The sequence below is a fragment of the Castor canadensis genome, chromosome 17 (genome assembly GCF_047511655.1).
Source record: "Castor canadensis chromosome 17, mCasCan1.hap1v2, whole genome shotgun sequence".
NCBI classification, from domain to species: domain Eukaryota; kingdom Metazoa; phylum Chordata; class Mammalia; order Rodentia; family Castoridae; genus Castor; species Castor canadensis.
This window is the reverse complement of record NC_133402.1, coordinates 45,338,237-45,364,204: the sequence shown is the minus strand read 5'-3', so window position 1 is coordinate 45,364,204 and position 25,968 is coordinate 45,338,237. Positions and strand designations below refer to the sequence as shown.

Genomic DNA, 25,968 nt, shown 5'->3' with positions numbered 1-25,968 from the left:
TGGGGAGGCTGCCTGGAGGTAGAGTTGGAGAGTGCAGTTGTAGGGACAGATGCTTTCCTGACCAGACAGACTGGGCAGAGGGGTACAAGCCCCATGCAAATTCAGGTCCTGGTTCTTCCTTGAGGCAGCCCAGCTGTGACTTGGGGCCACTCAGTTCCCTCTAGAGATTTCTCACGGGAGGCTTCTTGGAAACATAACTAGAAGGGCCTGGTCCAGTGCCAGTGTTCAGCAGCGGGACAGAATTTATCCTTTTTATGTTAGATTGGGATACACAGTCAAACAGGCATACATGAGCACCAATTTCTTATTTCCTGTTACACTGCAATGGCTGTGAAACTACTAAGTGAAAAACAAGAAGACAGTTATCTGGTTGATGTATTTTTATTATGTAACAGTTCTGAGACAAAATCCAATTCAAAACACATCACTGAGCATCCTATTAATAAAGAGTTTTAGAAATGGTACAATCCAGCCTAAGCTTCCTATACACTTTGTCACGTAATCCTTGAGGGACTTTTCAGTCCTGTTATTTGGCTCTGGAAAATCTTTACAGGCAACAACCACTTGCAACACGGAATTTAAGCTGAGTTGTTGAGGCACAGGTTAAAAGGAAGGATACGTACAAACTATAAAAACTACAAGTCAATACTTCTTTTTGAACACACATTTGCATTCAAACTATTTAAATAACTGATGTTTTACATAAATTCAAAGTGTATTTCAAGGACCAGTTTTAGCATCTCTTTTACTTCTAGTGCACTATGGGAAAAATTGCTTTCTGATTTCAATGTGGGAGCCAAAGAGATGGTGCCGGTGTCTCAAAGCAGGATTCACCTGTCCCTTTGAGAAACAAGCGGAGAGGTTTTGGGTTCCAGTGAAGGAACTGGAGTGGCTCTGCAGAGACAGACATGTAGAATTTGGAGAGCAGGTTTCTTTCCTTGCCTAGGACACCATAAACTATTTGAGGTGAAGTTTTATTTCTAAGAATGGGAGGTGACTCAGGGGGCTTCCCAGGAAGAACTGGAAAGTGTGTGTGTGTGTGTGTGTGTGTGGAGGGGGAACAGAAACCTGAACATTTTACACTTGATGCTGCTTCCCCGTGTGGTTTGGGAAGCAGACAAGGATTTTCCTGGATACAGATAAAAACCTCATTAAGTGATTTAAAAACATTTCCTATCTCTTGGTTTCATAATATCACCAGTTCCAGTGTTTTAGCTTATTTATTTTATTCTTTTGGTGCTGGGGATGGAACCCAGGACCTTGTGTACCCAAGCATGTGGTCCATTGCTTAGTTATACTCCCAGCCCTGGCGGTTACAATCTTTTCTTGGGTAGGGGAGTTATTGGTTTGAATTCTCTGTCACTGAAGATGTTTTAATAAGCTGGAATCAAACTGCTTAGGACAATGTCAATACCATATAGTCTATTGCTTTTTAACTTCCTTCTATTCTTTCTCTTAGGCAAAATTTGGTTATCTAATTTTTGCTACCCATTAGTCATCTGTTTTGGGTCTCAATTGCCTGTTGCTGGCTACAAAACTCAGTGTGTGTGTGTGTGTGTGTGTGCATGTGTGTGTACCCCCCCAGATATAATTTATAAGGACTCATGCTGAGTTGTGTTATATGTAGAAATGAATGCTTCAGAGCCATACTGTATATGAGAGCTGTTTATGTTTATATACACAAACTTGTCCAGCTCCAAACCAACATTCACTCATATAAAAATATATGACTCTTACAGAATCCTTTTATTATGTATTACTAAAAATATGTTCTTTCACTATAATACCTTTTTACTCAGTATTGTCATAAGACTGGGGGAGGGGTAAAATCTTTTTAAGTTTCCTAGCAGAAATTCACTTAAAAAATGTCTACTTTTAGCTGGACACCACTGGCTCATGCCTGTAATCCTACCTATTTGGGAGGGGCGATCGGGAGGACCATGGCTTGAGGCCAGCCCAAGCAAATAGTTCATGAGACTTCATCTTCAAAATGACCAGAGTAATATGGACTAGAAGTGTGGCTCAAGCAGCAGAGTACCTGCTTTGCAAGCATGAAGCCCTGAGTTCAAACTCGAGCCCCACCAAAAGCTCCCAAATGTATATTTTAAAGCAGCAGTTAGAAACTTTGTTCTTATAACATATAAATGATACTGTTATATAAAATTATGGATTTAAATAACTTTAACAGTTTTTTATCTTTTTAAAAATAAAACAGATTTCCATGTTACTTCATGCCTTCCCATTCTTCCAATTCCAAGGAATACAAACGTCTCCATCTTGCATGACAGAGTAAAAATGTGAAACACAGAGGTGCATCCCATGAAGATAAGGCAGTGACTGTTCTAGAAGTCTCTTACAACACTCCACCATTTGTATACTAGAAATGCTGGGTTCCTTATATAACTTCTCCAGAGAAAATTTCTTTGTTGAAGCCTGGATCAATTCATTTTCAACAACCTTTAACCTATTGTATTGAAAAATAAAAGTAATATTGCTATAAACTATCATGAAACAAAAGAGCACAAAGTACAAACATATTCTCACATATTGGGGCTGTAACTTTCTCACAGTACTGAAAATGGTGTCCACAGAAACCATATTAGCTGATTAGAAAGATGTGCCAACAGTTACCGTGCATACCTATTCAGTTACTTCCACATTGTCTCTAAAAGTGTTTGCTCCATCTCTTCAGCAGGAATGAGGCACAAATAACACAGAATTTGAAAAGCTCTAACCCTGCCTCATCTGCAGCTGCTGGTAACTGAGAATAGAAAACCCTGGCTTTAGGGGCCACCCGAAGCTTAAGTCTTGGGCAGGAATGATTTCTGAAGACCCCCAAACAAACAGCCTGCTCAGAGCAGAGCCAGGATCCCCAGGAGCCAGGTTCTCAGTTACCACTTTCCTCCCTCCCTGGCTCCCTGCTGTTTCCTCCCCTTAGTCAGAGGCCACAGTACCTCCTCTCTCCTCCTGAGGGTTCTATCTGGCCTTTAAAGTACACTGTCCAGGGCAGAACCCGCTTTCCCAGAGGCTGCAAATGGCTTTGGATACAGTGTAGTGATGGACTCCATGCCCCACAAAAGAACTCTACCTTGCTACCTCCTTCCAGCTGTACCGGACCAATGCAGGTCCACATAACAAGGTCAGGGGGCCCACATAACAAGGTAAGTGACACAGAACTGCCATGGTCACAGGCTCCTGTAGTCTCATGTAAATACTGCTTTGCTTAAATATACCCACATAATCTCATTTATTCACCCTTGAACACTGCATAAAAGAGAAAGTAAGAAATATCTGTAAGCTGGAAGAAAATTTGAAAACAAACAGTCACTGAACCCCATTCTTCAACAACACCCAGATCATTTTCTCAGGTGCTGTGAGCTTCTCAGGTCACAGTGTTGCTGACTTTCAAGAACACAGACAGTAGTCAGGGTTGATGGGGTTTCCAGAATGTTCCAGCTGGGCCTGCTTCTGATCTCTCTGGGATTATACAGAACTCTAGACCACCATCCGTAGTAGGGGACAGCAAATTTTTCTATATAGGGCTTCTTCAACTTGCTCAAAAACAAAGGACCTTAACAACATGGCTTAGAAATAAATGCCCCTTGCAGTGTAGCTGCACTGAGGCGCGGTTCTTCTATACCAAGCTGGGCAGGACTATGTGCTCCTTCTCCTTAGAGAAGCCCGGGTCCTCATGCCTTGGTGTCTCTGACCCATGGGTACAACCTTTATGATCAGGAGAACCCCTCAGTCCTTCTGGGGAGCCATCTTGGAGAAGCATCAACTCCTGAGAAGGCAGGCCTTGACAGGCTCCCTCCAAGACTGTCTCCTCAGAAAAAAACAATAGCATTTCTTTCTTCTTGAGTATCTCTTGCCTAATTTAAAGAATATTTTGAGGGCTGGGGTACAGCTCAGTGGTAGAGAGCTTGTGTAGCATGCACAAGGGCCTGGGCACAGAAAAAAAAAAGAAAAATTCTTTTTATTGTTTTTGCTTTTCTTACAATGTCTTTGATAGTATTTAATATCAGGGAGGGGGCAGTACAAGTGAGAGAAATGTCAGGACATGGCACAGGGATGATGAGTGTGGCTGCTGGGCAGTTCCATTCCTTCTCTGTATCCTAGAGGGGCAATGGTCTCCCTTCCCTTGTCAGACATTACTGTTTTGTTTTTGACACAAAGTTAAACCACTCTGCCTCTCACATCAGGATGTGAGTTCTTCAAGGCTGTTTGTTGTGCTGACACAGAAATGCTCCATAAACGTTAAGTGGGTGAATGAACATTCTTTTAAATGGGTGTTTCTACGCTAGTAAAGTATCAAAATTATTCAACCATTCTTATTTTATTGTACATTTGTACTGTACCCAATTTGTCTAAGTGATTTTGAGAGCTGAAATATATAATAAAGGATAAGAGGACACATCTGCGTAATGACCACAAAAACCATGAAGTGAGGAGGGCCCAAGGGAGAAGTGGTTTGTTCTCTAGGTGCAGGGTACCCTGGAAATTATCACTGTCCCTAAGAGCTGTGAACTAGGAGTGTGGACTACAGGAAGCGTGTAATTCCTATACATCAGCCAGGTCACGTGAAAAGACAGGAGCTCCAAGTCACATGGTCTGGAGACCATCATGTGAATTCTAAAAGACAGGGCCCAGAGATTAGCTTACAGAAGTGGTTCTGAAGTCATCTGGTGAGCTCAGGGCCAGCAGAAGAACTCAGAGAGCCATGTGGGTGTGGGTGTGGGTGTGCTCTAGTTCCTTTCCTCCAGAACTATGGCAGCTATGAGCATCTATTGGTTCAATCAACTGAGTTCTCACTTATCTATCTGCTTCATAAAGACACATGCAGTTAAACTATCTGCAAGGATTTTATCTAAGGCAGGGAGGGATTCCTATTCGCTCCCTGGTGATGAGGATAAAGCTGATCTGACTTGGGTAGGAGAGAAGAGCAAAGGAAAAGGGGGGCGGCAGTGGGAAGGAGGGGGGCTCCTGGCCATAGCCATGGCTGCAGTGGTGGGGCAATGTCAAAGCAGTAAGGGACGTGGGGACCAGACAAGTGTCTCCTCTCCCTGGGATAAGTGTAGGGCTGAGAGCTGGAAAGGAGTGAAAGAGGCAAGGAAAATGAATGGAGTTGGTCAGTGAAATCACCAGAGGCCTCCTGTGTGCCAGCCACTAATTCAGCCAGCACTGAAGGAGACAGGAGACCAAAGCCTGCTGCAGGGAGCTTACATTCTGTTTGGTGGGGGGAAACAGTCTTTGGAGGCAGATGGGGGTACATGTGCTGGGGAGAGCAGAGCAGGCCAGGAGAGGAAGCTACAGGGGTGCGAGCTCCACGCTAAGCTGTGTGCTCACAGAGGCCTCCCTGAGGAGACTGGATGCTGAGGCCTGAGGGAGGTGGATGGAGACTTCTGGGGAAGAAGCACGCAGGCCCCGGGAGGGAAGCACACTGAAACGGGCCCAAGGAAGATGACAAGGCTCCTGGGGCCAGAGCAGAATGAGTGAGGGCAATCATCAGAGCCACGGAGGGCGCAGGTCTGGCCCTTAGGGAGCCCAGGGCAGGGCAGCTTGTCCTTGGTTCCCAGCTCTTCACTCGGGCTCTGACGAGAGTCCACTGGGGTCCAGGGAGAGGAAGAGCATGGAAGCTTGGAGACAGATAAGAAGTCAACATACAGTGAGGGGGGGATTGGGCCAGGAAGTGAGAAGTGGTGGGCTCTCGGTATCCTCTGAACAGGGGCCAAGAGAAAACACACTGGTGGCCTGGGTGTGGGCTGGGAGGTAGAGGAACTGTGACAAGGCAAGGGTTTTCATTTGCCTTAGCATCTGGCAGAGTGGAAATTTCCTAAACTGACCTGTTTGAGCTGTGTTTCTTTTTATCCTTCCTGGCAAGCTAGTAGCCATACTCCATCCATAAGATCATAGAGAACAACAGAAAAGGCAGCAGTTGCTGACCGGGAAACACCATCAGCCCTAGCCACAAAAGGCTGGCCAGAGCTGCTGCCAGGGGCAAAGCAGGGACAAATGCTGAGCAGCCCAGCAAGAAGTAGGACTCTATGACAGACTCTGACCAACTCCACAAGCAAAACAAAGAGTTCCTTTATTTATTTTATTCATTAAACGAGTCCATTACCTCTTGTTAAAAGGCCACCTTCCATGGTTCTCAGTGCTGTCCTCATGCGCCTGGCTTTTTAAAAGAACACGTTGTAGGGACTGAGCTGTGAATGGACAGTCAGGTAGGAGAGCAGCTTTTCCAGCACCCTGCCCAACAACCACTGCTCCTTTTCTTGCCAGGCTCCATTCCCTCTTTTCCTGCTCTCTCCTTTTAATTCCCACCCACATGAACCAGAGGTCTCCTCAGCCTCCCTCCTGCTGCTCTGCCAGGGCCTTCACTTCTCATGCTCCCAGAGTGCCAGTTTTGGCTCTTCCTGCTCCACCCAACTTTGTGGTCCAGCTACCACTGGTGGTCCAGCTACCACTGATGCTCCAGCACTCACATTTCCTAGGAACAAATTCAGGCAGGCAGGGCCTGTCTTCATCTCTCTGTTAGTGGTACGTATCATGGCTATGGGCACCCAGCAGTCACAGTAAAGGAATGAATGGATGAATAAATGCTTGACAACCCAACCTCTTGGGCAACAGCTTTAGGAAAACAACTGTCTTTTGAATGTAACACCTTCCTTTCTTCATGGCAGACACAGAAAACATTGAGCAGTATCTTACCAGCAACAAATAGGAAGCTCTTGGTTATAATCTGATTCTTTCAAAGGTACAAACAACACAGAAACAGAACTCCTTATGAAACAAAATAAGTTTTACTTCAAAGTTTCTTCTCAATGTAACTAAAATGCAGATGAAGTTTTTTGTACAAGTAGTTAACATTTTTTTAAATAATAGACATCATCTTCCTGTTAAGTAATAACTACCTTTTCTCCTTCCTGACAGTCTTTTCTGTATGAAGAATTTCTGATAATTTTTTTGGTGGTACTGGGATTTGAGCTCAGTACCTCTTGCTTGCTAGGCAGGTGCTCTATCATTTGAGCCATGCCCCAGGCCACTTGCATTTAGTTTTGTTTTCCAGGTAGGGTCTCAGGCTTTTGCCTGGTCTGGTCTTGGACCTCAAGCTTCCTACCTCTCAAGTGTCTTGGACCACTGGTGTATGCTGTTATAACCTGCCTTGTTTTTGAGGAAGGGCCTTGCTAACTTTTGCCCAGGCTAGCCTTAAACCATGCTCTTCCCTTCTCAGCTTCCTGAGTAGCTGGGATTACAGGTGCACCACCATACCTGGCTTTTTCTGATATTCTTATCATTCTGATCCTGCAGTGAATTTTTATTAACAAGTCCTACTTTTCAAGCTGAGGTACTTGGTGGTAACTTGGGTTATCATGTATACAAATCAGCCATGTCTAATCTCTTGCAGGTGAGGAATAAATAGGTATGGATTTCTCACAAATTAGTTAACCTCCAAAGTTTAATGTAGTGGGGTTTTTTTGGTTGGTGTTTGTTGTTTTGGTGGTGCTAGGGAGGAACCCAGCACCTTGTGCATGCTGGGCAAGTGCTCTACCACTGAGCTTTATCTACAGTCCCTTAATTCAGTTTTTTTTTTTTTTCCTGGCGGTACTGGGGTTTGAACTCAGGGCCTTATACTTGCAGGCAGGCACTCTACCACTTGAGCCATGCCCCAAGCCCTTTTTGCTCTAGTTTATTTTTCAGGCGGGGTCTCATGCTTCTTTCCTAGGGCTGGCCTTGAACATCATCCTCTTGCATTGGTCTTCCATACAGCTGGGATTACAGCTGTGAAACACTATGCCCAGCCCTTTTAATGCAGTTTTAATCCCCCATGTTTATGTCCTCCAAATACTTGACTTTTTAAAAGTTAGAGCAAGTGCTATGACTTTTCAGAGGGCTAACAGTACTTACTCTTCCTTTCTTTTCATGTTCTCTCTTGCTTGCTGGGCTTTAGTGTGAATAAACCATGGGAGACTTGCTGGATCACAGAGCACTGGGATATTAAAATGCCCGAGTTCATGCAAGCTTGGAGCATATCTGTCTCTGAAATGAAACACACATTAGAGGAAAAATCCTTGATCCTTTCCATTCCTGTGACAGAGCAAATGACTTACTAATTGAGTAACTGAAAAGGAATCCTCTGGAGAGTCCAACTTAAAAATATGGCAACACTGACTTAAAGCCCCTAAAGACATCTTGTTAGGATGACCATCCCTCTCTGTAAAATAGCAGTGGTAACCCATGGTGAGGTTGTGAGAGCTGAGGAGAGAAGGTCTTGTGGCACCCAGCACACGTGGGCCAAGAACACACACACACACAAAATGCTGGCTATTCATTAAATCTAAAATTTCCACACACTTGACTCTGTCCAGTAAGTGGTGATTTCATAACAGAATGTTGTGGAGATCCAACCCTTCAACCCTCTCCTGCTGGCACCTGTCTCGTGTACAGAGGCTTGCTAACACACACCAGTCGTGACATTCTTTTCTGTAATTCCTAAGATCTACACATTGAAATACAACACAATTTTATGTACTTACACAAAGGTCACTTGGATATTTACCTGCTAAGGATCATTTGTAGGCCACGGAGACTCTGAGGGTGAAAAGGCAGTCCACTTTTCACCAGTCTGTTGTAGAATACATCAAGAAGAGAATAGTATTCTTCAAGTGTTAATACTGGCTGGAATTCTTCAATATAAATTACTTGGATGCCACCTAAAAGATAGCTTATTTGGTCTTCCAAAACCGTCAGCCTCCTCTGAAGGTCGAAGTAACTTGGCAATCTTTCAAAAAGCTACAGTATTAAAAAAAAATTAGTTTGATGTTGCTGTAATAACTTTAGGATCTCACTAAGTGATACTGAGAGAGTTTAAGAAGAAAATTATTGTCTTAGAAGGAACATTCAAATAAAAGATAGAAAAAAGAACTTATAATGCTGGAAATATTGATATTCAAAACAAATCACTATAAGACTAAGGATTTTAGGTAGAGATTGAAGAAAAAGAAATGAAGTAAGTTCCAAATAAAATAAGTACTAATATTTAAATATCCAGGTAGGAATCTTAAACTAGTTTAGAATGATGAAGTGATTTAACAAATAAGCTGGGTGCTGATGCTCATGCCTGTAGTCACAGCTATGGGGGGGTGGGAAGGGACAGGACATGGGACATGGAACAATGTAGGTAGGGGGATTGTTCCAGGCAAATCCTCTTGTCTGAAATGCTGGACCCTATCTGAAAAATAAAGCAAAACAACAACAACAACAAAAATACTTGGAAGGCAGAGATCAGGAGGATCAAGTTTTGAGGCCAGCCAGAGGAAAAAGTTCAAGAGACTCCATCTCAAAAAATAAAAGCTGGGGATGATGCCTGACATGTCTGCTATGCAGGAAGTGCAAATAGGAGGACTGCAGTCCACGCATAAATATGAGACCCTATTTGAAAAATAGGGGTGTGGCTCAAGTGGTAGAGCACCTGCCTAGCAAGTGCAAGGCGCTGAGTTCAAACCCCAGTACCGCTACCAAAATTAGTAAAGAAAGAAAGGAAGGAAGGAAGTGAGGGAAGAAGGGAGGGAAGGAGAGAGAGAGGCAGAGAGAGGAAGAGAGAGAGGGAGAGAGAGGGAGAGAAAGACCCCCCCTTAAGCTGGGTATAGTGGGAGTATGACCTGTTTGCTAAGGGGAGGAAGGAACACTGGTTTTCTATTGAAAGCTGGGGTTGGAGTGGAAAGCATTCTTCTAGAATGAAAGCAACAATGTTAATGTAAATTCTACAGATTATTTATAATCTACCTAATTATATTTTACGAAAACCAATTCTAACCACAACTTTTGATTTTCATGTCAAGGGGTTACTCATTCATATATGACAAGTACACTAAAAAACGTGTTAATAATAATTTTCTTATTTAAGAATGTTATATAAATGGAATCATACAGTATGTAACATTTGGAGACTGTCTTCCCTCTCTTCCCTCCTCTCTCCTTTCCTTCCTCCCTTCTTTCAAGGGTACTGGGGTTTGAACTCAGGGCCTTGCACAAGCTATGCAAGCACTCTACTATTTGAGCCATGCCTCCAGACCTTTTCTTTTTTTTCATCTTATTTATTTTTTGGATAGGTCTCATGTTTGTGCCTAGGGGCAGCCAAGACCCTGCTCCTTCTACTTATGCCTCCTAGTAGCTAGGATTGCATCCCTGTATTACCAAGTCCAGCTTGTTAGTTGAGATGGGGTTTCTCCTGTGGTAAAATAAAATGCAAATAATCAGTCTTAACACCTTTGCTGACAGGCAGTAGCTGTGCTCACTGACATTTAACCACAAAGACAAAAACAGAAGCTTGCAGCTGGAGGTTCAACAAAGAAACTGCAAAAGAAGAGCAACAGAAGGACCCCCTTACCCCACTTTGTCATGCTCTGGCAGAGAGAGGCTTGGACCCAAATTAGGAATGTAAAACCTGTCCTCCAATGAGATGCATTGACCCCCTGCCTTGATGTACTCAAGGCTTGCTAATGTATAAAAGTGTAACTGTGTTCGGGGCTCAGACTTTGGGAGTTATCCCTCTGAGTCGCGGTGCCACCAATAAAGTGCTGCTTCCAGATCTCAGTGCCACGGCCCCTTTGTTCCCACTACACCCCTAACTTTTTGCTGGGGCTGGCCTCAAACTGATTTCCTCCCAATCTTCTAAACTGGGATTAAAGACATGAACCACTGCACCTGGCAGATACCAAATTTTCTCACTCAGTATATATCAAAATTGTTCCACATATCAAGTTTATTTCTTCTTATTGCTAAGTAGGACTCTCTGGTATGAATGGGCCCCAGTTTGTTTACTTAAGCATTCTCGTCCCAGAGGCCATGAAGATTGTGTCCTAGTTTTTAGCTGTTGTGAATATTCATGGACAGGATTCTGGGTGAGCATAATTTTTCATTTTTCTAGTATAAATGCTCAAGAGTGCAATCGCTGGGTCACACACAGAACACATTTCAGAGCCATTTTATACACCCGGCAGCAAGCAGGGGTGATCATTTCTTTATTTTGGCCATTTTGATTGCATGCAGTGTGTGGTGAGAGCTCATTGTGGTACTTTTTTTTTTTTTGGTACTGGGGTTTGAACTCAGTGCTGTCACCTTGAGCCACTCCACCAACCCTTTCTTTTTGTAAAGGGGTTTTTCAAGATAAAGATCTCTTAAACTATTTGCCCGGGCTGGCTTTAAACCATGATCCTCCTGATCTCTGCCTCCTTAGTAGCTAGGATTACAGGCGTGAACCACTGGCACCCAGCCTTTTTTTTTTTTTTTTTTTTTTGTGGTGCTGGGGATGAACCCTGGGCTTTGTACAGCTCTACCACTGAGTTATGTTCTGCACTGCGGTTTCAAGTTGCATGTCCCCAATGGTAACAACACATTTACATATCTGTCACCTGTGCATCCTTTTTGGTGACAGGTCTTTTTGTGTCTTTTGCTTATTTGCTAGTTGGATTGGCTTTTTTTTTTTTAACTGCTGAGTGTTGAGGGTTCTTTTTATATTCCAGAGACTAAGTCTCTGTCAGATATGAGGTATGCACATATTTTCTACCAAATGCTTTGATCTGAGCAGACATCATCATAGAAAGTCTGTAGATGGCAAATAAGCATGTGAAGAGATGCTCACCATTAGTTGTCATTATTTTGAGAAATGCCAATTAAAGTCATAATGCGACAGTGCCACACACCTACAAGAATGAAGGATTAAAATGGTGACTATCTTTTGGCATTTCTTAAAAAGTTAAAATACATTATACCATATGATCCAACCATCACGCCCTAGATTTTTACATAAGAGAAAGAAAATGTATGTCCAAGCTGGGTGTGGTGGTGCCCTCCTGTAATCCAACACTTTGGAGGTGGAGGCACGACTGGAAGTTTGGAGCTGCCCTAGGCTACATAGTGAGACCCTGTCTCAAAACAACAAAATACAAGCAAAAACAAAGCAAACAAACAAAAGACAAAAGAAAACATATATTTATATACAAATATCCATAGCAGCTTTATTTGTAAAAGCTCAAAATCTAACAGAACCCAGTATCCAGCAACATGTGAATCAAAACACAAACCGTGGCATACCACACAGCACTAAAAAGGAGTAAAGCATAATTACATGTAACCACAGGGACGAATCTCAAAATAAGTGAGTAAAAGAAACCAGATGAAAAATACATAGTCTAGCGTTCCACTTATGTAAGATCTGTGGTGAGAGCAAGCACCACAGATCAGGTAGGTCAGGTTTACAGAAGGCTATGAGCAAGCATCTTTTGCAAGTGGCGGGTAAGTTCTCTAGATTGGTTTGCCATTGACGGCTTCACCCCCTTATCCAATCAGACATGCAAAATATGTATTTTATTGAATGTAAGCTATACCTCAATAAATCTGTAAAAAAGAAAAAAACAAAACAAGAGAATGCAGGTTTTCTGCTAGGCCTCAGAAAAGAGGATAAATTACCAGACAAAAACCGCCTAATACCACTACTACAAAAGTTTTGTTTTTTTTCAATATTCAGCATCTGATCTGAAAACAGCTGGAGCTATGATTAAATTTTGCTAGCTCACTGACATCATAGCATTGTTTGAAACCAAAGCCTATTGACAACAAGACACACAGCTCTGCCATTCTGTTCTCTCTTTTTTTTCTCTGTTTTTATTATATTCATATGTGCATACAGTGTTTGGGTCATTTCTTCCCCCTTCCCCCCCTTACCTCCCCTCCCTTACTCCTCCTAACCCCTCGCTACCAGGCAGAAACTATTTTGCCCTTATCTCTAGTTTTGTTGAAGAGAGAGTAAAAGCAATAATAAGAAGGACCAAGGGTTTTTGCTAGTTGACATAAGGATAGCTATACAGGGAGTTGACTTGCATTGCATTCCTATACATATGTGTTACCTTCTAAGTTAATTCTTCTCGAACTAACCTTTTCTCTAGTTTCTGGTCCCCTTCTCCTATTGGCCTCAGTTGCTTTAAAGTATATGCTTTAGTTTCTCTGCGTTGAAGGCAACAAATGCTATCTAGTTTTTAAGGTGTCTTACCTAACCTCATATCTCCCTTGTGTGCTCTCGCTTTATCATGTGATCAAAGTTCAATCCCCTTGTTGTGTTTGCCCTTGATCTAATGTCTGGATATGAGGGAGAACATACGATTTTTGGTCTTTTGGGCCAGGCTAACCTCACTCAGAATGATGTTCTCCAATTCCATCCATTTACCAGCGAATGATAACATTTCGTTCTTCTTCATGGCTGCATAAAATTCCATTGTGTATAGATACCACATTTTCTTAATCCATTCGTCAGTGGTGGGGCATCTTGGCTGTTTCCATAACTTGGCTATTGTGAATAGTGCCGCAATAAACATGGGTGTGCAGGTGCCTCTGCTCTGGAGTGACCTGTGTCACAGTCTTTTGGGTATATCCCCAAGAGTGGTATTGCTGGATCAAATGGTAGATCAATGTCTAGCTTTTTAAGTAGCCTCCAAATTTTTTTCCAGAGTGGTTGAACTAGTCTACATTCCCACCAACAGTGTAAGAGGGTTCCTTTTTCCCCCCCCGCATCCTCGCCAACACCTGTTGGTGGTGGTGTTGCTGATGATGGCTATTCTAACAGGGGTGAGGTGGAATCTTAGTGTGGTTTTAATCTGCATTTCCTTTATGCCTAGGGATGGTGCTGCTCTCTTACTCTTGTCCAGTGATGATGGACGTCCATCGTTCCCAGCATCACGTGGCCCACTGCGCTCATGCCCGAGCGGTCTGTAAAGATGATGGTGCATCCTGATGATAAAACACAAACCCTTGGGTCACCATCTGCAGATACTTCACTCTTTTAGCATTGTGCAAATATTACTTAAATTTAGTATATAAACTCAGGATTAAGTTTGGTAGAAGCTTAAAGGCCAATTTTATGTCTCTGTTTATTTAAAATTCAGCTGTGATAAAGTCCATCTGCTACAGTTTATAGGTGTACATGGCAGCTAAGTGCTAATTTGAAAGAAAGTAGAAACATTTACCTTTTGCTTTCTGAAGTGTTTCCAAATTCTGCTGTGCCAGGCGGCCTAGACTGTGCAGCTGGCTGCAACGGTGGGCAATACCCCAGCCCCTCTGCCACCTAGGCCAACAGACACAGGCATGTCAACAGGGGCATACTGGAGGAGGAAAAGCTCACCCCAACCGCCCGACTCCTGAGGAGGCCCATGCTTTTTTTGGTGTGTGTTACTGGAGTTTGAACTCAGGACTTTGCATTTGCTAGGCAGGCACTTCAGCTCCTTTAGCTTTAGTTATTTTGGGGATAGGGCTGGTCTGGATCTCAATCATCTAATTTATGCTTCCCAAGTAGCTGAGATGACAGATGTGTGTCATCCTGCCCAGCTTTTTTTTTTTTTTTTTTTGTGGTACTGGGACTTGAACTCAGGGCCTTCATCTTGAGCCACTCTTCCAGCCCTTTTTTGTGATAGGTATTTTTTGAGAGAGTTTTGATTTCCCCAGGCTGGCTTCGAACTGTGATCCTCCTGATCTCTGCCTCCTGAGTAGCTAGGATTACAGGCATGAGCCTCTATGGCCAAAAAACTGCTGGAAAGTTTTTCCAGTGGGTGATACTTGTGCATTTAAATCTGTACATTAGGGTCTCTTCCTCATTACCTGATATCTGAGAGTTGTAACAGATGAGACAGCTCATCTTTTAAACGATCTAGTTCTTTTCTAAGTGGCAAACTGTTCTTCAACTTTTTAACAGCCCTTTTTCCATTGTTATGTAACCAGGATCTATAAAGAAAAAACAGAGATAAGCACTTTGCAATGATAACTGTAATATAAACATTTCTGCCATTAAAAGACCTGCGTGTTATTTTAAAACAGCTCCAATGTTAAATGTTTTTTGAGACAAAATCTCATATGTAAGCCAGGTTGGCCTCAAACTTGCGATCCTCTTGCCTCAGTCTCTTGAGAGCTTGGATTACAGAAGTGCACCTTTATCCCTGGTCAAACTTTTACTTCTAACAAGTCTAGTCTTTTAGAGAACTGCCTACTTTTAAGAGAGGTTGCCTGGAGAATTACCAGCACCTGTCAAATCACATTATAGTTAGGCCAATTCCTTTATGTATTGAAAAAGTTTAATTTTAATCACACCAAACCTGTCATTAGATTTCTAGAGATGGGATTTTTTTTTTTGGTGGTACTGGATTTGAACTCAGGGCTTTGCATTTGCTAGGTAGGCACTCTACCACTTGAGACATACCCCCAACCCGTTTTGCTTTAGTTATTTTTTGAATGGGGTCTTGTGGTTTATGCCCAGGCTGGCCTGAACTGAAATCTTCTGATTTATGCTTTCCATATAGCTGGAATGAGATGTGTGGACCACAATGCCTAGCTTTTGTTGGATGAGATGGGGTCTCACAAACTTTTTGTCCAGGCGGGCCTCAAACTGTGATCCTCCCATTCTCCACCTCTTGAGACGGCAGGATTACAGTTAGGAGCCACTGCACCAAGCTTAGTTGTTCAACATTTTTTGATTCACTAGCTTGAAACAGCAATTAACAATCCTTCCCACACCCTTCTTAAGAACATTGTGAGCTCAGTGCATGGATCATGCCTGTAGTTCCAGCCACTTGGGAGGCTGACGCAGGAACATGAATGTCCAATCTCAAAGAACCAACCAACAAAGAACATTGTTTAAAATTGTCACTCTTGAGTTGTATGTGATAAATAGGGAACTGAGTAAAAATACCTTAACTTTAATTAGATATTACATTATAATTTCCCAATCTTCTCTCATTTATTAAGTAATATGTTATTCAATTTACTTTAAAGCATGTAAAAGAAAGCAAGAAAAGTGAATTACCAAGTGCCGTAGCACATGTGGTTTGGGGACTGGGGTGTAGCTCAGTGGCACAGTGCGTGCTTGGCCTGCGTGACATCCTGTTTGCTCCCCAGCAGCACACAAACAAAAAGTGCACTGTAATGTAATCTTATGATTGTACCTTCATGACTTGATCTTTGGAATTCTTACAATTAGTTTATAGACGTCAGCAGTGATGATTCACACCTGTTCCTAAGAACTCACTGTCTAACAAAGGGACATTAGTAATTTCTTATGATTCCTGAAATACTTGTTTTTAGAAGAGGAACCAATTCAGAAAAAGAAGTGCATAGTGAATCAGAGAATTGTGTCTATGCAAACTCTCCTACCCACCACAAAATGGGGACAGTCTTACCCACTCCACAGGGTGATTCTGAGACAATAAAAAAGAAGCTGAAAACAGAAAGAATGCACTATCTAGTATAATGTAATAAAATAGAAGAAAGTCCACTGTATTTACTAGACACAGGAACTTTATTCAATGAACATTTAAATAAAGAAATTATACAAGGCTCAGCTTAGAGAAGAAGCCCACTGAATACCACATATCTTGTAATTTCCATTATTTTGCTAGGTGGTAACTCTTAGTTTTCAGTCTTTGGAATAATCTTTTTTTTTTTTTCTGGCAGGACTGGAGGTTTGAACTCAGAGCCTTCTACAAGTGCTCTACCACTTGATTCACACCCCAATTCTTTTTGCTTTAGTTTGTTTAGACAGGGTCTTGCTCTAATGCCTGGGCAGGCCTTTGACAGTGATCTGCCTCCTGAGTAGCTGGGATTATAGGCATGAGCCACCATGCTGGGCAAGGACAATCTTTTAAAAATGACTGCACATTCAGCTATAAATCAAAATTACACTCTACAAAACACTCTACTGACTGAACCACAGACTAACTGCTTCTCTGAAATTCCTTAATACTTTATCCTTAAGCCCTTGAGCATGGGTAAAGTTCCAACTGTCACTTCTGCTTTTGTTTTTGCCTTGACTTAGACAATCTCATTTTTTTCCCTATATTTTAGGCCAAACCTTTTGTTCACCTTGGCACAATGCAAGCTAAGAAAAGCAACTCTTCTCATGGCGTAAGCAGAGTTTTGATGGTCTATACCGCAGTGCATGTGGGGCTGGGAATTTCCCAATGCAGGCTCAGAGCTGTCCACTTCAACTCCCACAATAGCCTCTGGGTATAATTAACCTCCAATTTCCCTTCTTGTTTTCTAACTAAAAATTTAAATTAATCAATTTCTATGTACTCCATGATGACTGCTCTTTGCTTTTTACCCTTATGTCTTACTGTCTCATATCTGCTGGTCTAATAAATTACCATCCCCAAATCCCCATTTTCATTTGTCTGTTTACAGAGGGCAATCCAGATGATTAAAAGCCACATCAGTTATGCATCAAATATCACAGCTACATTGCACTCAGCTACAAACATTCATGCCTTCAGTCTTACACTTGTCTCCCTCTCTGTATGGGACGCTGCTACCTTCCTATCTCTGCAGCCTTATTTGGGATCTAGCTAGATGACAAGGGGAGAAATTCCTGGTTTAGGACAGATAATCCATAAAGCAGATTCTATGCCAGTGGATAACAAAGACAATTTTCTATGCTACAGTAAGTCAGAATTCTCTGGCAAGCCACTGGATTCTTTGGATACAATCACAGAAGCAGAATGTGACTGATTGTTAAGGAGTATAAGTATGACTTAATAAAAAAAATTAATGGTGGCTTTACAAACAAGGCATGCCAAATGATAAGAGAAATATTTCATATCTTTTTTATAATTTAAAAATATTTCTCAATAAGCTGTTCAAGATGGTATTTTGCAATGTTGTTTCCATGCATTTTTCTTTATGAATGGTTGCTCCTGAATTTCCCAAAGAAATTGGAAATGTCCAATATGTGAAGAAGTTCAAAAAGCTTTCCTAGTTTTAGGTGTGGCCATGGTCCTCTCCCATATGCTAGGGGTAACTCAAAGAGAATTTTTAAAACTTAAAATCTCCCACGCATTTGGTATCAAAAGACTAAAACAAATTAAATACATCTGGAAGTATTCTGCAACTTTAAGTAAGGAACATGAAGTATCTTTTTCATAATGGTTAGGGGATTAACTATATCACTAGGATTATTTTTGTGGAAAATTAGACTTTAATTTTCAACATGAATCATAAATGGCAGATCAGTTAAATAAAATCTTTTACATACGTTAGGGTTGTTTCCATTCTTGAGACTTGTTCAAGGTCTTCGTCAGGGTCCTTGAATCCAGTAAAGGAATAGTAAGACTTGTCCCATTTGATGGGCCTGTCGGACAACCGCTTAGCTTCTTTGAGAGGCTGGGAGTGCACATTAGTGTTGGAGCTTTGGATGTGTTCAGCAGATAAACTGCAGGAGTTGAGAATATATAATACTGTGCTTAGCAGGTCTCGGGTGTGCAAAGTAAATCTGACTGCTCGAAACCCTAGAGAATATAATCCCCCCCAACAATTAATACAGAGGATTACTTGCTTTACCTTCAAATAATTTCATGCAACATTTATAAAATCAGAATCTTTGAAAACATTCCATTACCAATTACAATTCATCCTATTGGTAAATCATCTGTAAATGGAAAACTACCTCCCTTCACTAAAACTATACAGTGCTATTTTACATTCATGAATTTTTCTAAGGTCAGCTCCCCTTTCTACTGAATCCACCTAAAAAGGAGGACTCAAAATATTTTCAATGCTGCTCATGAGAAATGCTCATTTCATGAGAAATGCTGGGAGGAGAAGGGGAAGCTATCCCATCAGTTGGTGTCCATCAAAGATAATTTCTAGCTTAGAGGGAGCAAAAACACATGAGAGCACCCACACTGTGACAGTGGTGTGGATAAAAGGGAGGGACAGGTTATCTGACCCAGTGGTCACAGAAACCCATCTTGAGGTTTCTCTAGAATTGCTAGAGATTGTCCTCCCGCTTACCCACTCAACTAACTAGTGACCCAGTATTTCCAGGAATGATTAAAAATTATCTAATCATTTAAAAGTGCTTCACAACCTGACTGTGATGTGGGGTGAAGGGTGGTAATCTAAATTGCAAATCATCCACTGGTTTGGGGTTTTGGCTTTTTTCCCTTCACTAGGTGTCAGGTAAGGTTCTAATGATTCACACAACTTTTCAATCACCACTCCCATCAAGCGTGCCATTCCTGTCTTTCTTGCCAAGTGTGAAGAAAAACAGGACCAAGAAGGATGATGGTGAAGAGAGGGCTTAAGTCTGAGCTGACACTAAGCCAAGTATTTTCTCTACTAGAACATGTTGACTCTTCAAAAATTTTTTTTTAGTTTGGAAATTATTCTAGTACAAGTATTGCTATTATAAACTTTGTATATGTATATATACATACATATGCATATATATGCAAAAGTCTGTTAACAAACATACAACCTCACACCTTTACTAACATCACCACTATTAACATTTGCTTACCTATTTCAAATTTGCATTAATCAGGTAGACACTAGTCACATGTGGCTGTTTGCAACTAAATTAATAAAAATTAAATAAAATATAAAAATCAGTTCCTTGGTCACACTAGCAGTATTTCAAGTATTCTATAGATGGCATACACATGCAACACTTCCCTTGTTGCAGAAAGGCCTTTTGGACAGTACTGGTCTAAACCTTGTCTATATGCTTCTCAGTGTGTGCACTGTATATGACACATGCATATGTACTTAAAGAAACACACTCAGTTTGTATTACTCCTTTTTTGCATATAAATAGTATCATTCTGGATATATTATTTTGAACTTGCTTTTCTTACTTAACCTTGGTGACCCTTCTACATCTGTATGTATAAGTCAACCTCATTCTTTATAGCAGTTACACAAGCAGACCAGTTATTAACTATAGCATAGTTTATCAGTTTTAATAGTGATGGATGGACATATATGTTGTTTTTAATATTTCACAATTCTATACAAGGTTGGAATGTGTTTTCTTGTTTCTTGCAACTGATGGCAGAAATTTAAATCCTCTCAGAGGTGACTGAAATTGTTTTGCACACAGACTTACAGAATCCAGAATGTGCAAGGTAAGAAAGATTTTTTTAGTTGAATCATTTGATGGTAAAGTGAGAACTATTTTTTTCTCCTATTATTTTATCATTGTTATCTTTACTTACATGTGTATACATTGTGCCACCAAGTGAGAACTACTGGCAGGAGAATTAAGTTCTAGTCAGCGAAGGAAAAAAGAAAACCCAAACTCCTGCTTTGAGGTTAGGAAGAAATAGCTCATCCTTAGAAGAGCTAAGTCAAGGAATAAATCTTAGTTTCTATCTTCATTTATCAATTCATTAATCATTTAATCCATTCATTTAATCCCAAGGACTGCTGTACAGTGAAGCTTGCTTAGACCAGACCACCATGCCCTTTACTGGTGTCTTAAGCTACATTTTGAGAACAGGAATTCTCCAGTTTGGGGGAGATCATTTCAAAGTGCAGTCTAGAAAGTTTATGTGAATTTACACACCCAATAATAAAGTATGAAGATGCATTCTCACCATCTGTGGGGAGTATAGGTTAAAAAAAAAAGAGCAAATGTTAATGGGCAAAAATAGTACCTCATTATTTCAGTTTGCATTTGAATGCTGAAGGCTAAATGCTTTTATTGGCTATTGATAGGAATGATTTCTTGAACTGCCCATTCATTGTCTTTGCCTATTTCTGTATTGGAGATACTTCATTTTCTTTTTGATGTATAAGAACTCTTTATATATTATTATCTTTGTGTCATATGTAATATGTTTTCTCTCATTTTGAACTTAATTTTTTCTATAGCTTGTTTTTGTTAATGAATAGCTCACAGTTAACTATTAATTAAGAGTAGTGGATTTTTTTTTTTTGTCTCTACTCAGCCATAGCTGGGTACAGCTATTTGTTTTAGCATTAACTCACAGAAAGTTCTTAGTAAATTCTTAAGTTGCTTCAAAATTTATCTGAATAATAAAGTTTATTTCCTCATAGACCACCAAAAGTATGTGGAGTTTGAAAAAAATGATTTAGGCTTTTTAAGAATTTTGATGCATTAATAATGCAAAATGGTTCATGAAATTTCAGTGATGAAAAATCACTAGTAAACGTCTTACCTTAACTACCAATGAAAAGCTGATTAATGATTTTTAGTGTTCTAGAAATGAAAACTCAAAAAACAATTGGTGTTAATTTTATAATCAGATAAATGTTGAAGAAGTAATTGTTTTAAATCTTTGTCAGATTGCCAATCTTTGTCATCAAGGCAAAACCAAAAAAATGAATAGCAGTATTTTAGTATTTTTAAAGAAGAATTAATGGAAAATGTGGTATCAAACTCAACTTATTGGTCTAAGAATAAGGAAATATTAGTTCTTGTACTAGCTCTGCCCCTAATTTGCTCTGTAAAATGTACTAAGTTTTACTCTAAGCTTTCAAATTTCTTTAACTATATGTGTATTCAATATTTAAGCTCAGTGGTTGTGGAAGTAGTAGCTGTAGCTATAGAAATGACTTGACTCTTCTAAATACATAAAAATAAAAACAGACCAGGGGTACTACTTTTACTTTAAAAACTGTAAAAGGTGTATAATTTGTCTCTGTAAATTCCACCTCTCCTCTGGGAGAAATCATGAAACCTAAGTAGGTCACTATGTATCAGTGTGATGCTTCTTCAGTTCCTAGCCTAATCTTGATGCTGAGCTACAGAAGCACTTATCTATTACAATATTTATGAATGTTTGGTCTGACACTGGCAAAAAAAATATGACTCATTTGTGAGACTCTCATGGCAAAGAATGACATACTCATAGTTTACTTTGTAAATTTGAGATAGGGTTTTGCTATGCAGCCCAGGTGGGCCTTGACTCAAGATCCTCCTGCCTTAGCCTCCTAAGTGCTGAGATTACAGGCATGGGCTGGTTTAAACAAATAATGACTATTAACACTTTCAAATGGAATTGTGTCAGTGAGAACAATAAACATTATCATCTATTATCCATTATTATTATGAGTATTATTTACAGCTTTCAGCATAGCTACCCCTCTACAAAAGGGCTATGAGTTGACTTTTGTCTCTGAATAATGAAGAGTAAGCTATATATCTATATGTGTATATATGTATATATCTATATCTATATAAATATTTTTTTTTCTTTGAGACAGGGTCTTGCTATGTAGGTCCGATTGGCCTTGAGCTTGTGATCCTCCTGCCTAAACCTCCAAAGTGCTGGGATTCCAGGTGTGTGTCTCAATACCTGACAGGGGTTATTTTTAATAAAAACCTAAATCAGAGGTAGATGGAAAAACTGGCAAGAAAAGGAATTTGCTGTCCTTGCTCACACATATTCGATCGGGGGAATAAAAGATAGGATAGAATACGCTATCAGATGCTAATCTCTGGAGAGACTTTGAGAAAACTGTCTTTAATACAAAGACTCTATTTGAGTGCTTTTTAGATGGAGCCCTTTCCTTGCCACCTGAGGTCCTGAGTACCTTGTAAGCATAAGACAATGAGGCTTTTCAATATGAGGCTTTTCATCTTAATAAATGAAGACCTAGAGGTGAAGTGAAGGTCACTCAACTTGTCACTAGCAGAGCTTGAAATAGACTCTATGTCTCAAAAGGTCTATAAATTCTGAGTTGGATAACAGCTTTTAAAAAAATTAGAATGCATTTTCTGTTTTAGACATAACTCAGAAAGCCCTTGGTAAATCTTTAAATTAAGTTTGTTTTAAATAAAGTTATTTCCTCAAGGATCACCAAAAGGATAGGTGTTTAGAGGCTAGACCTTTAAAGTTCTTTACCTCAAACTTGTTCCTACTTTCTATTGAGACAGGGTCTCCTACCTTTGCCAAGACTGGCCTAGAGATCAAGATTCTCCTGCCTCAGCTTCCTGAGTCCTGGAATCACAGGTGTGCGCCACCATGCATGTCTGGCTCTCCCTATGTTTAGGCATCACTGATTATGACAAAAGGTACTAGAAAGAGGCAAAAATGCTAAGATTGGTTGGATTTTAGAAGCAGCATAAAGTGGAGTAGAAAGACTAGGGGCCAAGGCCATATTACATCTCCAGGTTGTGGGAGAAGCACTGAAGATTACAAGGTTACAACTGGCAAATACTACCACCCTCACAGGGTCTTGTGAGGACAAAGTAACAGTTTAGAAATGTGAATGTTACAAGCTTCACACTTACACCAACACTGAAATAAGAACACAGCCAGGAATGCTTCAGTTTAAATACACAAAAAATGGCTTGTTCAAATCCACGCAGCTAGGAATGGAATCTAATTTTATGGGACAAATCATTAAAATCATGTAAAGTGATACTGTTTTCAATGAGCAAGGCTTCAATACAAAGGCATTCCGGCAATGTCAAGATTAATAAACATGGGGCGGAGTGGGTGGTAAGGGAGGGGGTGGGGCAGGGGGGAGAAATGACCCAAGCCTTGTATGCACATATGAATAATAAAACAATAATAATAAAAAAGATTAATAAACACATTTCACATGAAGCTTGCAAGGGAAATGCTAGAAATAATAAAAAAATAAACGTACCAGAATTACTAAAGGGTTCCTGGCCATCAGAGGAGTTCTGGTCTGTTTCTCTCACATAAAATGTAAGCTGAGTTGGTTTCAAAGACTTGAAGCCTGGTTTCTGGATGTTTTCTAAGTAGACACTTAATCTCTTAAGAGAATTTTCATTGACTTCCTAGAAAAAAAAATATCAGGGCATTCACATCCAAAATAAAATAAAGAAATAAATTATATTTGGCCTTTAAAATACATTGTTGAGGGTATAATTTAATGTTGAAAAATGTTGATATTTCACAGCCCTTTGGTGAAAGATTAGACAGGGCCTAAATCTCACAATATGTAATGGAATGAACTTTATATGGATGAGATGAAAAAATACTTTACCAAGGAGACATTATGGTGGTACACGCCTGTAATATCAGCTACTTAAAGAGGTGGAGGCATGCTTCAAGCTTGAGGCCAGCCCAGGCAAAGGTAGTGGGGCCTTATCTCAAAAACAAAATACAAACAAAAGAGCTGGGGCGAGGCTCAAGTGGTAGAGCACTTGGCATGTGTGAGGCCCTAGGTTCAACTCCCAGCACCATCAAAAAAAAACAACCTAAGCACTAGAAGAAAATATGGTTGAATTCTTTCATGATGTAGGAGTGGAAAAACCCTAATTATAACTAAATATCCCAAAGTACTCTACCACTCTACCACTTGAGCCACACATTTTTGGTTTTAGATATTTTTCAGGTAGGGTCTTGAATTTTCCCAGGGCTGGCCTTGGACCTCGATCTTCCTACCTACAGCCTCCTGTATAACTGGGACCACAGTCGTGTGTGCCACCATACCTGGTGTATAGATTGAGTTGGGATCTTGCTAACTTTTTTGCCCAGGGTGGTCTTGAACCTTGATCCTCCTGATCTCTACCTCCCACGTGGCTAGGATTATAGGCACAAGTCACCATGCCTGGCTATTTTTTCTGCAAAAAAAAAATTTAAAAAATGTAACCCCATCTCTCACATAGATAGTAAGCAAAGCCATAATACAAATACCAAATAGGAGAAAATACTTAAACTTAGTTTATAGTGAAGGGCTTATCTCTTTATATAAAGGTTTCTTCAATGCCTACCAGAAAAAAGTGGTTAAATAAATTATGGTACCTTCACTCAGTGGAGTACTATAAAATAAAAAAGAAGAAAAAGAACGAGAGAAAAAATGTATAATGTAGAGATCTATGAAATGACGTGGAGTGGTTTCAAGGATATATTATTATATTAAAAAAAGAAATGCCCTTTTCTGAAAAGGCTCCTGAAGGCTCTACAGGAGAATGGTATAAATAACATTTGTTTCTTCCTACTTTAAGTCTCTTTTCAGATACACAGTGTGATCTGAAATTAGAAATAATCATAGCTTATTTTTGTTTCTTGAATTTATTATAATATGCTGTCCATAGTCATGAGCTCCTAAAGCAAGTTAGGGACATTTTCTGCTAGTGTAAGACTATTTCATAATTATTTTTGATACATGTTTTTATTTTTTGTCAAAAAGAAACAAAGGAAGGATAAATGAATGATTATCTGTAGGAAGTGACTAGGAATGGGGAAAAAGGAATAAGGCTTCTTAGTAAACTTTGTACTTAGTTTTGAGTTTTGAAACCTATAATGCTTTGCATATTTTAAAATTAAATTAAAGTGGATTTAAAAAACCCCAGAAAAACAAGTGAGTGTCAGTGTGAGATCCCAGACTTGGAGCCTGATGGGACTTTGAGTCTGTTTACCTTAGAAAGAGTAGATGTATTGGTTGTGCAATGGCCAGCAGTGAACTGCTTTTACAGAGTCTGCATTTTAGTGAAGGGAGGAAGATGAACAACAAACCTAAAAAATAGGGAAATGGGGCACACGGGAAGAAGAAAACAAAGAAAAAGCACTGCAGGGTGAGGAGGAGAGGGAAAGGAGGTAGGTGATGAGCTTCATTGAGGAGAGGACGCTCCAAGCTGAGGGAGCTGCTAGAGTGAAGGCTTGGCACAAAGCGGCGTTCAAAACACACAAGCTGCCAGGCACTAGTGGCTCACTCTTATAATCTTAGTTTTTTGGGAGGCTGAGATCAGGAGGATCTTGGTTTGAGGTCAGCATAGGCAAATAGTATGTGAGACCCCCAACTCCAAAATAATCAGAGGAAAATGGACTGGAGATGTGGCTTGTGCAGCAGAGCACCTGCTTTGTAAGTACAAAGCCCTGAGTTTAAAACCCAGTTCCACACTGCCACAAAAACCCCCACATAGAAAAAAATCCACAAGATGAAAGAGCATAAAAATACAAAATTACCAGAACAACTAAACTCTAGACACATTGTGTTAGCCGTCCCCAAATACCACACCCAGGTTCAATGACTTGCTGGAAGGAGTCACAGAATTCAGAAAAGCTGTTATACTTACAGCCATGGTTTATTATAGCAGATTAAAATTAGCAAGAGAGGACAGGGACAAAGAACAGAGTCCAGGAGAGGCCAAGGGCAAGCTCCCAGCTGTCATTTCATGTAGGGATTTACAGACAGTGTTTAATCCCC

General features: G+C 40.4%; 1 protein-coding gene across 4 annotated transcripts in view; it reads right to left on the bottom strand.

The window, feature by feature from the left end:
- Window positions 1-362: 362 nt before the first annotated feature.
- The window catches only part of Tcaim (T cell activation inhibitor, mitochondrial), a 41,121-nt gene continuing 15,515 nt past the window's right edge, over window positions 363-25,968 (bottom strand). For all 4 annotated transcript variants that reach the window (XM_074059994.1, XM_020157761.2, XM_020157760.2 and 1 more), the window contains exons 4-11: window positions 23,440-23,593; window positions 18,071-18,323; window positions 14,650-14,772; window positions 14,022-14,119; window positions 13,694-13,785; window positions 8,561-8,793; window positions 7,909-8,040; window positions 363-2,464 (exon numbers count right to left, since the gene is read on the bottom strand). In XM_074059994.1, coding sequence (XP_073916095.1) covers window positions 2,230-2,464; window positions 7,909-8,040; window positions 8,561-8,793; window positions 13,694-13,785; window positions 14,022-14,119; window positions 14,650-14,772; window positions 18,071-18,323; window positions 23,440-23,593 — 1,320 coding nt within the window. In that variant the 3' untranslated portion in view covers window positions 363-2,229. The remainder of the gene's footprint in view (window positions 2,465-7,908; window positions 8,041-8,560; window positions 8,794-13,693; window positions 13,786-14,021; window positions 14,120-14,649; window positions 14,773-18,070; window positions 18,324-23,439; window positions 23,594-25,968) is intronic.